We start from the raw sequence: 11829 nt of genomic DNA, 5'->3' as shown, positions 1-11829 counted from the left end.
CACCAGCAGCCAGAGGATCAGGAGGATTCTCTTGCAATCACACTTACCATATTTGGATGCATTAACACTAAAGGAGGATATGATCACATCTTGCACTTTAGCTCTCCAACGTCTATTTCTTCCAAGATGCTGCGTTTTTAAGTCATCCTTAGTCATTCTGGAAGTCCCAAAGACGCACCACTTCCTTCCCAAGCTATCTAGATACAAGGAGCCATCAACTTACCTTATTTGGCCGGATTATGCTACAATCAAGTCCAACGGCTCTTTTTATTTACTACAGTTTCTTTTCTTGTTTAAGTCAATTGCATTGCTTTCTAAGAGCTCTATATAAAGCTCATGTCAACCATTTGTAAGAGTTACCTTTGATCATTTTTATAATAAACCGAGAATTTTCTCTTTGAAGCTTTTGCTTTGTTTCTATTGTTCTTCTAAGTGGTATGGTGGATTCCATTGCTTAGTGAACGTGTTTAGTCTCTGTCTCTGTGTGGATTCACTGAGGCCGTGGCTTGTGAGTTGTATCAAAGGCCATCCGCAACCTTTGTGGTGCTCTTCAATCCATCCAGCCTTTCCTGTCCAGATCCTTTTGGTTGATTAGATCAGTCCATCCGGATCACCCCTTGTGCTAGATCGATTCTCTCTTGTACTAAGAGTTATACAGCCTTTGATAGCTTAGGCTTGTATCATTTCTGGTATCAGAGCTGAAGTTCCTTCAGCATCAGGTCATATCTATCCTTGTCTCTTTTATTGCATTTTTAGTTTCATTTGTTTTTGCATTCTTAAATCAAAAAGCTATAATATGCGTTTTTTTATCTAATGATGAACAAAGAAATGACGACGATTTCTGCAAACTAGGGTTTGATGAGCTTTCAAGGCTGGGATCCGGGTTTACGCAGGGAGTTATGGATTCGCAGGGGTATCAATTACAGGATCGGGAAGGTTCAGAAACAACAAAGAATTTTGGGCAATAAGATCCGGCGAGATCAACAAGGATTATATCGAAGAGGGATACTAAGGAAATCAAAGGCGAGATTGGGGTTCTCAAGAAATCAAGGTATGAATTTTGTTCTCATTAAAACAGAATCATGCTCACACAATCGGCAGATCCGAAAGGAAAGCGTCGATGCAGATGTTGTGGGTAAGGATGGTAAGCTAGAGATAGCTAAGGAAGTGATGGAAGTAGGAGAAAATACTTTAGATGATGAGGTTATGGTTTTTGATGATTCAGATATCCTCTTGGAGGGAAATGAAGAGTTCATTGCAGGTGATGAGGAATTTCAAAATCTAACTGATGGTGAGATGGAGGAATTGGATACTTTACAAGTGGACAATGATGGGGTTATGGAACCGGGTGCTCAGAACATAGCAGGCGGGGAAGAGGAGAAGAAGAAAGGAACTCGCAAAGCTTTGTTTAAGCCAACCTCGCTGGCGGTAGGAACTTCGAAGAAACTGTTTGTCCAGGCAGTGTTATCACCAAGGAAAAAGGTTCAGGGTAAGGTAGGAAAGAAGCAGGGAAAAGTCACAAGAAAGAAAGAGGATAAGGGCCCTTCAAACCCGATCTTCTTCATGATTTTATATCCAGTGGAGAGCAGTGAAGTGATGTCCTGTGTGTTGTTGGTGTTTTGCAATTTTTTTCCTTTAGTAATAAGCTCTGTGAGCGTTTTCTTGTTGCTGGTTTTAAGGTTGTTTAGGCATAGTGTTGGCCTTCTTTTGCTTGCTTGTTATAATCGTGAGTTACGGTTAAGGAATAAAATGGTTGTTTTGGGTTTAATTGTAATTGGTATTATGGTATCTGGTCAAAGTGCGTTATGTGGTATGATGGGTTTACAATGGAATCTGGTTCAAGTGTGTAAGCGATGGGTACTATGGACTAAATTGGCAAGCAGCAAACAAGGTCAAAGGTATGTAATTTGCTTCAGTCAAATGAAATTTTATATTGGTCTTGGGGGAGAAAAGAATAATTTTGGTAAATCAGAGAGAAAAATAAGCGTATTATGGTGCTTGGAAGTTCTACTAAGCTTGTATAAAAGGAAGATGGAATCTTTGGTTGCTGACGTTCGTTTGGTTACTATGGATACAATGGAGATTAAACAATTATACCAGAATGTGGTATTTATTTTTTCTGCAGGGAACAAGGAAGCTGTGTGTGTTTGCTGGCGGTTTTTCATAAGTTCATTAGACATGAGCAGTGTGCAAGGTTGGAATTGGATTATCTTAATATGGTTACGGTTGTTGGGATCAAGAATAAGGGATAAAGGGAGATCATTACCTCCACAAGTCTTGGCTCGATGGAGCTTACTTTATAATATTTTTTATGAAAGTACTCAGTTGGAATTGTCGTGGCATGGGAAGTAAATGGACTATAAGTTACCTCCGGGAAATTTGGTACAAATATAAACCTGATTTTTTATTTTTATCTGAAACAAAGCAAGATTTTGCGTTTGTCAATGGTTTTCAATCACATTTTGGTTATGATAATTTGGTTACGGTGGACCCGGTTGGGAAGAGTGGTGGTTTGGCCCTATTTTACAATAATGAGCAGCAGGTCAAGGTTCTATATACGAGTAACCGTATGATAGATGTGGAGGCAGAGGTTAAGGGGAAGCGAGTTTTCTTAACTTTTGTGTATGGTGATCCTGTCCAAAAGTTAAGAGAACAAGTCTGGGAAAGGCTTACTAGGTATGGGATTGCAAGAAGCGACCCTTGGTTTATCATTGGAGATCTGAATGAAATTACTGGAAATCATGAAAAAGAGGGAGGTACTTTACGTAGTGCAGCCTCCTTTGTCCCTTTCAATAACATGATACGGAATTGTGGATTATTAGAGTTCCCGGCTCGGGGAAACAAAATGTCATGGCAAGGAAAAAGAGGTAAAGGGAAAGGGGCCACGACAATCAGATGTAGATTGGATCGTGCATTAGCAAATGAGGATTGGCATACAATTTTCCCAGCTTCTTATACTGAATATTTGGGCTTGATAGGATCAGATCATCGTCCAGTAGTGGCTTTTCTGCAGGACAAGGTACCAAAAAGAAAGGGACAATTTCGTTTCGATAAAAGGTGGATAGGACAAGAGGGACTAATGGAATCTATCACTAGGGGATGGAAGGAAGATGAGGGAGATGATACGGTGGATATTGTTACGAGAATCAGTAACTGTCGACATGAGATGGCTAAATGGCGGAAGAATAATCCGCCATATGGGAAGGAAAAAATAGCAGATCTTCAAAAGGCTCTTGAAGAGGTTCAAACGGATGACAATAGGACCCAAGAGGAAATCTTGGAGATATCGAAAAAACTGCAAGACGCATATAAGGATGAAGAAGAGTATTGGCAACAGAAAAGCAGGAATATGTGGAATACGGCTGGGGATCGCAGTACTAAATTCTATCATGCTTTAACTAAGCAACGTAGGGCTCGTAATAGGATTGTGGGTCTCTATGATGAAGGAGGAAACTGGATTACGGAGGAGCAAGGGATTGAGAAGGTAACTGTTGATTATTTTGATGATTTATTTACTACTACCTCTCCCTCAGAATTTGATAATTTTCTGGAAGAGATTACGCCAACTATTACGTATCCGATGAATCAAATGTTGATAAAGATGGCGACAGAGGAAGAGGTAAGACAGGCCTTGTTTATGATGCACCCTGAAAAGGCACCGGGTCCGGATGGAATGACTGCTCTGTTCTTTCAGCACTCTTGGCATATAATTAAGAACGATATCGTTGAAATGGTAAATGAGTTTTTGGTCTCAGGAGATATGGATTCAAGGTTAAATATTACTAATATTTGTATGATACCAAAGACGGAAAGACCGACAAGGATGACAGAGATAAGACCTATAAGTTTGTGTAATGTTGGATATAAGATTATATCGAAAGTCTTATGCCAGAGATTGAAACTTTGTCTCCCAAAACTTATATCGGAAACCCAATCGGCTTTTGTGGCAGGAAGGTTGATTTCCGATAATATTCTTATCGCTCAGGAAATGTTTCATGGACTAAGGACCAATAAAGCATGTCAAGGAAAGTTTATGGCAATCAAAACGGACATGAGTAAAGCATATGATAGAGTGGAGTGGGATTTTATTCAGGCTCTTCTCCATAAAATGGGTTTTGATTCACATTGGATAAAATTAATGATGGGGTGTATATCATCAGTGCAGTACCAGGTATTGTTAAATGGCCAACCTCGAGGTCTAATAGTACCCCAGAGAGGTTTACGCCAAGGGGATCCCTTATCGCCCTATTTATTTATCATGTGTACTGAAGCGTTGATTGCGAATATAAAAAAGGCTGAGAGGGGTAAACAACTTACGGGTATGAAGGTTGCTAGAGCTTGTCCATCCATATCTCATTTGCTTTTTGCAGATGATAGTCTGTTTTTCTGCAAGGCGCAGAAGGAAGAATGTCAAACTATTCTTAGGATTCTAAAGGAGTATGAGGCGGTATCAGGTCAACAAATAAACTTTCAGAAATCTTCTATACAATTTGGACACAAAATAGAAGAAGCTAGCAGACAGGAATTAAGAGATATTTTGGGAATTCAAAATCTAGGAGGAATGGGCTCTTACCTGGGATTACCGGAGAATATTGGTGGATCCAAAATACAAGTCTTTGGGTTTATACAGGAAAGGTTGAACAGTAGGGTAAATGGTTGGACTTTCAAATTTTTTACTAAAGGTGGAAAGGAGGTGATCATTAAATCCGTGGTAACGGCATTACCAAATCATGTGATGTCGTGTTATAGGTTACCAAAGGCGACTGCAAAGAAATTAACGAGTGCGGTTGCGCAATTTTGGTGGAGCCCAGGAGGGAGTACAAGAGGCATGCATTGGAAATCTTGGGACAAACTAGTGTTAAGTAAGGAGGATGGAGGCTTGGACTTCAAAGACCTTACGGATTTTAATACGGCAATGCTTGGAAAGCAGCTATGGCGACTGATTGAGAAACCCAAGACTTTATTCTCACGGGTCTTTAAAGGACGGTACTTTAGGAATGCTTCACCCCTAGAACCGATCCGATCATACTCTCCGTCGTATGGCTGGAGGAGTATTATCTCTGCTAGATCTCTGGTTAGCAAAGGACTAATCAAAAGGGTGGGAACAGGATCTTCTATCTCAGTATGGAATGATCCATGGATCCCATCCACTCGCCCGAGACCAGCAAACAAAAATCTTCACACTAACTACCCAGATCTTACAGTGGATTCTTTAATTGATTCAACTACAAGAACTTGGGATTCGCAGGCACTTCGGACTTTGGTAGATCCTCAGGATGTACAAATTATTGAAAGTATACCGCTTAGCAGGAACCGATTGGAGGATAGGGATGGATGGCATTTCACAAACAACGGAAAATATACGGTGAAGTCAGGATACCAAGTAGAGAGAGTTTATCCTGATAAGGAGAAACCATTAGCAGTATTTGGACCTTCAGTTGATGCTTTGAAATCATTTTGCTGGAAAGTAAGATGCCCACCAAAGCTTAAACATTTCCTATGGCAATTGGTATCAGGGTGCATAGCAGTGAGAAAGAATTTGCAGGCAAGAGGGATAAAAGGGGACATATGTTGTGATAGGTGCGGCGCTCCCGAAGAATCCATAAATCATGTGTTTTTTGAGTGTCCACCAGCGCGTCAGGTATGGGCTCTTTCGCAGATCCCTTCCAGTCCAGCTATTTTCCCTTATCAAGGTCTTTTTACAAATATGGATTATTTATTTTGGAGAATTGATCCGAAGATGGAAACTTATCAGTATGCTTGGATTCTATGGTACATCTGGAAAGGAAGGAATAATAAGGTTTTCAGTAACTTAGATGTGGATCCGAGAGATACTTTGAAACTGGCAGAGACAGAATCAACACTTTGGATGGAGGCACAAAACGCAGATACACAGAATTTGGTGCGACAAGTTGAGGTAGTACCACAGACGGCAATACCAGGACGTTGGTGTTTCATAGATGGTTCGTGGAAAGACAAAGACAGTTTCTCCGGCCAAGGTTGGTATAGTACTTTAGAAGGTTTCGACAGTTTGATGGGAGCACGGAATGTCAGAGCAAGTCTTTCTCCCCTCCACTCGGAGGTAGAGGCTCTGATATGGGCAATGGAAAGTATGAAAAATTTGCGTCAGTTCAGGGTTACGTTTGCAACGGATTGTTCTCAATTGGTAAAGATGGTTTCGGAACCAGAGGAATGGCCAGCTTTTGCAAGTTATTTGAAAGATATAAAGACCCTTAAAGACGGTTTCATCAACTCAGACATTATTCATGTACCAAGACAGCAGAATATGCAGGCGGATCGACTAGCACGTAGTGCCAGGACACAACCGTCTTTTGTTGTTCACATGGATGCAGAGTTGCCGGCATGGTTTTCAGCGACCGGATGAGAGTGTGTTTGTTTTTCTGCTGATGACAAAAAAAAAAAAAATCAAAAAGCTATAAAATTTGTTTGTTCTTTGTTTCATCTAGTTCTGTTTTGCATAATCATATAAAACCCATAAAAAGTCATATTTGATTCTGTTGCATCTAGTTTATCATGTTCCTCTTTTCATAAAATCATAAAATCCATAATAAAATCGCATTGCTTGCAATTTCTGTCCTTTTTCTTGCATTTGCTTGTTCTTGGTCTTATAACCAGTGATAGGCACGAAAAGGATAGCTCATTGTATTGTTTGATTCATTTAGAAAACTCAAAAAAAAAAATCATCTTTGTTTGCATTTACTTGCATAGCTCCACTTTCCTTTTTCGGTTTATTTGCAACAATCACAAAATCTGTTTTAATTCTTGTTTTGTTTCCTTTAAATTTGAAAACAAAAATAAAAAGTTGATTTTTCTTGTTTTAGTCTTTATATTTCGTGCTTTCATTAATTAATATTTAAAAAAAAAAAGTTTGAAGTAGTTTTATTATTTCTTTTACAGTTTAAAAAAAAAATCAGAAAACTTCCATTTTTTTTGTAGACTTCTATTTTTCTTCTTTCTTTTATTTTTACTTGTCACATTTTCTTCTTTGATCACTTGATTCTGAATATTTTCTTTCTTCTTGCGAGGCATTGTTCTAAAAGCTTTGCAACCATGGAGAGTGAAGAAGAAGCTGAAGAATACAACACTTCAGAAGTAGATTGGGGAGAAAAAGCTGGTCCAGATTGTTGGAGTGATGGAGATGATCATACTGATAGTTCTTGGTGCGTGAACTCTGTTCAAGAGTATGCTCTAAATGTTGAACAAGAGTACCAGGAGGAGGAACAAGAGCCACTGGACCAATACTCAAGTTGCTATAGTCCCAAATCAAAGGTCACCTATGGGGGTAGATCTGAGGGGAAATTCTATGTTCAAGCTTGTCCAAGGACACCAGAAAGACCTTACCAGGGAAACCGATCAAGCCATATCCAAAGCAATCAATGGAACCACAATGGTAATCATCTTAGGCAGAATCGCTCGGATACACCAACTATGCAATTTTCAGGTCATAAGGGAGGACCAAGTGCATACCTAAGGTGGGAGGACGACATGGAGCAATGGTTTATAGCTTGGAGAATTCCAGAGAAGTTACAACCATCTTATGCAAGAGATACCTTAGTTGGAGAAGCATACAAATGGTGGAGCCAACTTGATGCTGATCGGATCTATTACAATGATCCACCTTTTACTTGGGCAGAGTTGAAGAGGCTCATGTATAGGCAGTTTGTGGAAGGAGCACAGCACAATCAGAAGGTGTCTACAAACAGAGTGGTACAACCCCAAGTCTTGCAGCCGGCAATCAAGAGGCAAAGCTCAAAACTAGTGCATACACCTCAAGTCAAACAAAACCAAGGTGAATACTTTAAATCTTTAGAACCACCTGAGGTTATTTGTTATAGGTGCCAAGGCCATGGTCATCTTGCAAAAGATTGTCCCACAAAACGAGCTGTGAAGTTAGCAAAAGAAACTAACTTGGAGGTAAGTGATTCCTTTACTAGCTTGGAAGATTCTTTTGATAGGATAGATAAAAAGTTTGAAGAACTTCTCAACTTGATGAAAGCTAGATATAATTCTGTTTCTAGTAATTCCATGACTGTCTTAACACACTTGTCTAGTGCCCAAGAGGTTGAAAATATTTCAGGTACTATCGTGGAAATCAAGGAACAAGAACCCAACCTTGATGTGCAAGCAAGTCCAAGACTTGAAATTTTTCAAGTCCCAACTAATGATGAGGTGATTTCTGAACTTACTGTGAATAATCTTACTTATCAAAACACTGGTATGATGCACTTGCACTCTGTCCAGAATGTTGATGTAGGTCTCAGTGAAGGCCAAGAGAACGTGTCTGAGAGATTAGAACAAGAAGAAATCATCCTTGAACCCGATCCACTTCAGGTAAGTGATCCTATCCCTTGTTTTCTTACTGAAAACTTGGATAATTTGCACACTGATTTATTAGTTCCTGATAAATGTGAGGAAAAACCAGGCAGTTTAGATAAGTATGTAGATTATACTTCTTTTCTTATATCACACTTAGAGAGGAAGCAGAAGATTTTAACATCTACTGAAAATGGAATTTTTCAAAACAATTTATATGCTGATTATTCCATGACTTCTATAACACACTTGTCTTTAGCCAAAGATGTTGAGTCTATGACAGGAACCAATGCTGAAGATTCCAGAGGAGATCTACCCAAAGCCAAGATCACACCAGACCGGACCAGAGGAGTAATCCTATCCTATTTTTCCAAAGAAGAACCACCAGATGTGCCATCAAAGTTCAAACCAAAACAATACCAAGGTAAGACCCTAGAATCTCAAAAGAGGATGAAACCTGACTTGCTCTATCTTGGTGCAGATAAATCGGTTTTGAGGACAAAACCTTTTGAAGAAGGAGGGAATGATGAGGACCTCAAGTCAGTAGCCGAACCACCAACTCATGAGACCAACCATACAAGCTACATTGGAGCCAGCAGCGACATAGGTGCATTCAAAATGCCATATCGTTCAAACCAGGAGGGTTTTTATCACGAAGACAATTTTCCTGGATTCTACACTCAAGAAGGAGTCAAGCACAATTGGAATTTCAAGAAAAGCTTCACTGAGCAGGAAGTTATGAATTTTACAAGTTGGAGGTTTTCCAGTCCATCCGTTTGCGAGTACCGGTCTTTAGAAGAGAATTTCAAACCAACCAAGAAGCGACCCGAGCCAAATTCAGCTATGGAATTCAAGATGGATCTCTTAGCTTTCCAACAAGCCAAGAATGAGGAGAAAAGCCCACGTAATTATGAAGTTATGATCCAATCATCAAAACCGGCCAAACCAGTTCTGCACTTACTTCAATTGGAAGCTAACCGGTTCAATCAGTTTCAAACCAGACAATGGCGACCAGGAGATCAATCTACACCTTCAGGGAGTTCATCCAATGATCCAGACAAGTTCATAGGATGCACCAGCAGCCAGAGGATCAGGAGGATTCTCTTGCAATCACACTTACCATATTTGGATGCATTAACACTAAAGGAGGATATGATCACATCTTGCACTTTAGCTCTCCAACGTCTATTTCTTCCAAGATGCTGCGTTTTTAAGTCATCCTTAGTCATTCTGGAAGTCCCAAAGACGCACCACTTCCTTCCCAAGCTATCTAGATACAAGGAGCCATCAACTTACCTTATTTGGCCGGATTATGCTACAATCAAGTCCAACGGCTCTTTTTATTTACTACAGTTTCTTTTCTTGTTTAAGTCAATTGCATTGCTTTCTAAGAGCTCTATATAAAGCTCATGTCAACCATTTGTAAGAGTTACCTTTGATCATTTTTATAATAAACCGAGAATTTTCTCTTTGAAGCTTTTGCTTTGTTTCTATTGTTCTTCTAAGTGGTATGGTGGATTCCATTGCTTAGTGAACGTGTTTAGTCTCTGTCTCTGTGTGGATTCACTGAGGCCGTGGCTTGTGAGTTGTATCAAAGGCCATCCGCAACCTTTGTGGTGCTCTTCAATCCATCCAGCCTTTCCTGTCCAGATCCTTTTGGTTGATTAGATCAGTCCATCCGGATCACCCCTTGTGCTAGATCGATTCTCTCTTGTACTAAGAGTTATACAGCCTTTGATAGCTTAGGCTTGTATCAGTGTATCCAAGGGCAAATGTAATCTCTGTCCAAAATGGTTATTCCTCACAATTTCTCCTTGTGATGCAGCGGAACCATGGCAATTAGGATCTCAAGACGCAGCTACACCTATAATGCAAGGAATAATAGACTTTCAACTTTTGGGTTCCAAAGATATACGATCTGCTCAGTTATTTAAGAAATCCAGTTCAATTTTGTTTTCGGGTTTTACGGTTCTGGATAAATATGTCCAAACCTTTAGACTATCTTATATAAAATTTTATTTAAAATTTTATTTAAAATTTTATTAAATTTTCAAAATAGACTCGCACTTTCTAAGCACGAATTAAAATCTAGTATTCCTATTAGTTTCTTAAACGCTTTGAAGTATTCCAATAACTAGAAAAATAAAATTCTCTTACATCAAAACTTCCCATGCATGTTCTTTTAAAAAAAATATGGCGGGAGCGGATTGTTACAAACCTTTTTCTGTCAAACATTATCAAAGTAAGATCGAACAAAATCAAAAGGATGTTCATCCTAAGCTTTCTTTCTAACTTCTTTTACGTCCTTGTTCTTTCTTACTACTTCCTTATTTCTCTTATATATCCTTTCGGTTAAGCTTATCAAAAGAGTTGTAATTTAATGGCAAAAGTGTTTTTAATTTGTTTCATTCCCTTAAAATGAAAATTATAGTATGTTGCAGTACATTATTACATCTCAGTTTTTATTATCACAAAATCTTTCAAAAAGAAAATAGTTATTACATAGATAATTTAGAGAAAACAGAAACTGCTAAACATCAGAAATAATATTTAAATATGTAAATAAACAGTTGAGACGTATGAATATTCATTTCCTCATTTCTTCTCATTCATGCCAAGACTGTTCTTAACACCATCCAAAGCACCTTGAGCCATGTTCTTCACAGATTCTCCCGTCTGATCTCCAAATTCATATTCAAATATCAATATTTTTACGAACTTATATTCTAGTATTAATAACTATATTAAATTATATTGGAAGACCTACATATGATGTAAATTTAACCTCAAAGGGGTACATGCAATAAAATTAATGAAAATATACCTGGCCAAGAAAACCAGCGGTTTGTTCCTGGCCATGTTGGGCGGATTCTCTAGTGGGATGAGATTTATCAGCAGACTTGTTTTGTGCTGAATGTGTAACATCAATAGCCTTGTCATGTGCTGATTGTGCCACCTCTGCAGTCTTGTCACGTGCTGATTGTGCAGTCTGCTTTGCAGACTCAGTCCACTGCTCAGCCTTCTCCTGTTGTATCCATGAGAACATTATATACAAAATCATATTTAGGATTTGGTGACTCAACATGGCTTAAAACTGATTAATACAAAAATTTGAGGTCTTAGATCATACACGAGCTTGGCCCTTGGTTTGGCCAGCATTGAATGCTTGCTGTGACATGATTGATGATCCAAAGAAGCAATTTTTTTAAAGAAGATTCAAAGTCTGTGAGAGAGTTAGTTCTATTAGCTTTGATTGCTTGAATTGGTTTGATACAAGGTATATTTATAGCAATTTTAGTTTAGACTTCTTTTAATTTTCTTTGGTGACGAGTGGTGGACAAAAAATTGTGTGTGGATTTATTGTTGTCGATCTTGAGAGAATTGTGGTTAGCCATTTGTGTTGTTTTGTATAATCAATTTGACTTTTTCTTTCCTTTTACATTTTTTCAGACAAAAAGAGTTATTTTTAGGTTCACCCTTAGACTGAATCTAACA

At 38.7% G+C, this 11829-nt stretch overlaps 3 protein-coding genes across 4 annotated transcripts; 2 read left to right on the top strand and 1 right to left on the bottom strand.

Moving 5' to 3' along the window:
• Nucleotides 1–821: 821 nt before the first annotated feature.
• Nucleotides 822–2381, top strand: LOC130506059 (uncharacterized). Of its 2 annotated transcripts, none has more exons than XM_057000669.1 (2): nucleotides 822–1135; nucleotides 1226–2381. In XM_057000669.1, exons 1-2 carry the CDS (start codon nucleotides 859–861, stop codon nucleotides 2350–2352), a joined length of 1404 nt encoding a protein of 467 aa, XP_056856649.1. In that variant the 5' UTR covers nucleotides 822–858; the 3' UTR covers nucleotides 2353–2381. The 2 variants fall into 2 exon arrangements, with proteins under 2 accessions (XP_056856649.1, XP_056856650.1); XM_057000670.1 differs by having other exon boundaries at nucleotides 822–1051; nucleotides 1226–2367.
• LOC130506061 (uncharacterized) lies at nucleotides 2353–6385 on the top strand. The gene is made up of 8 exons (XM_057000672.1): nucleotides 2353–2382; nucleotides 2426–3771; nucleotides 4161–4171; nucleotides 4371–4454; nucleotides 4557–4635; nucleotides 4750–5074; nucleotides 5249–6110; nucleotides 6258–6385. Exons 1-8 carry the CDS (start codon nucleotides 2353–2355, stop codon nucleotides 6383–6385), a joined length of 2865 nt encoding a protein of 954 aa, XP_056856652.1.
• A 4544-nt stretch (nucleotides 6386–10929) lies between these two features.
• Nucleotides 10930–11512, bottom strand: LOC130506060 (late embryogenesis abundant protein 1-like). The gene is made up of 3 exons (XM_057000671.1): nucleotides 11465–11512; nucleotides 11159–11359; nucleotides 10930–11010 (listed from the first exon to the last, which is right to left on the bottom strand). The coding sequence occupies exons 1-3, from the start codon at nucleotides 11510–11512 to the stop codon at nucleotides 10930–10932; spliced, it is 330 nt and encodes a 109-aa protein (XP_056856651.1).
• Nucleotides 11513–11829: the final 317 nt, after the last annotated feature.

Source organism: Raphanus sativus, unplaced genomic scaffold (genome assembly GCF_000801105.2).
Source record: "Raphanus sativus cultivar WK10039 unplaced genomic scaffold, ASM80110v3 Scaffold2846, whole genome shotgun sequence".
NCBI classification, from domain to species: Eukaryota; Viridiplantae; Streptophyta; class Magnoliopsida; order Brassicales; family Brassicaceae; genus Raphanus; species Raphanus sativus.
Note: the sequence above shows the minus strand (reverse complement) of the source record. Positions and strands in the feature narration are given on the sequence as shown.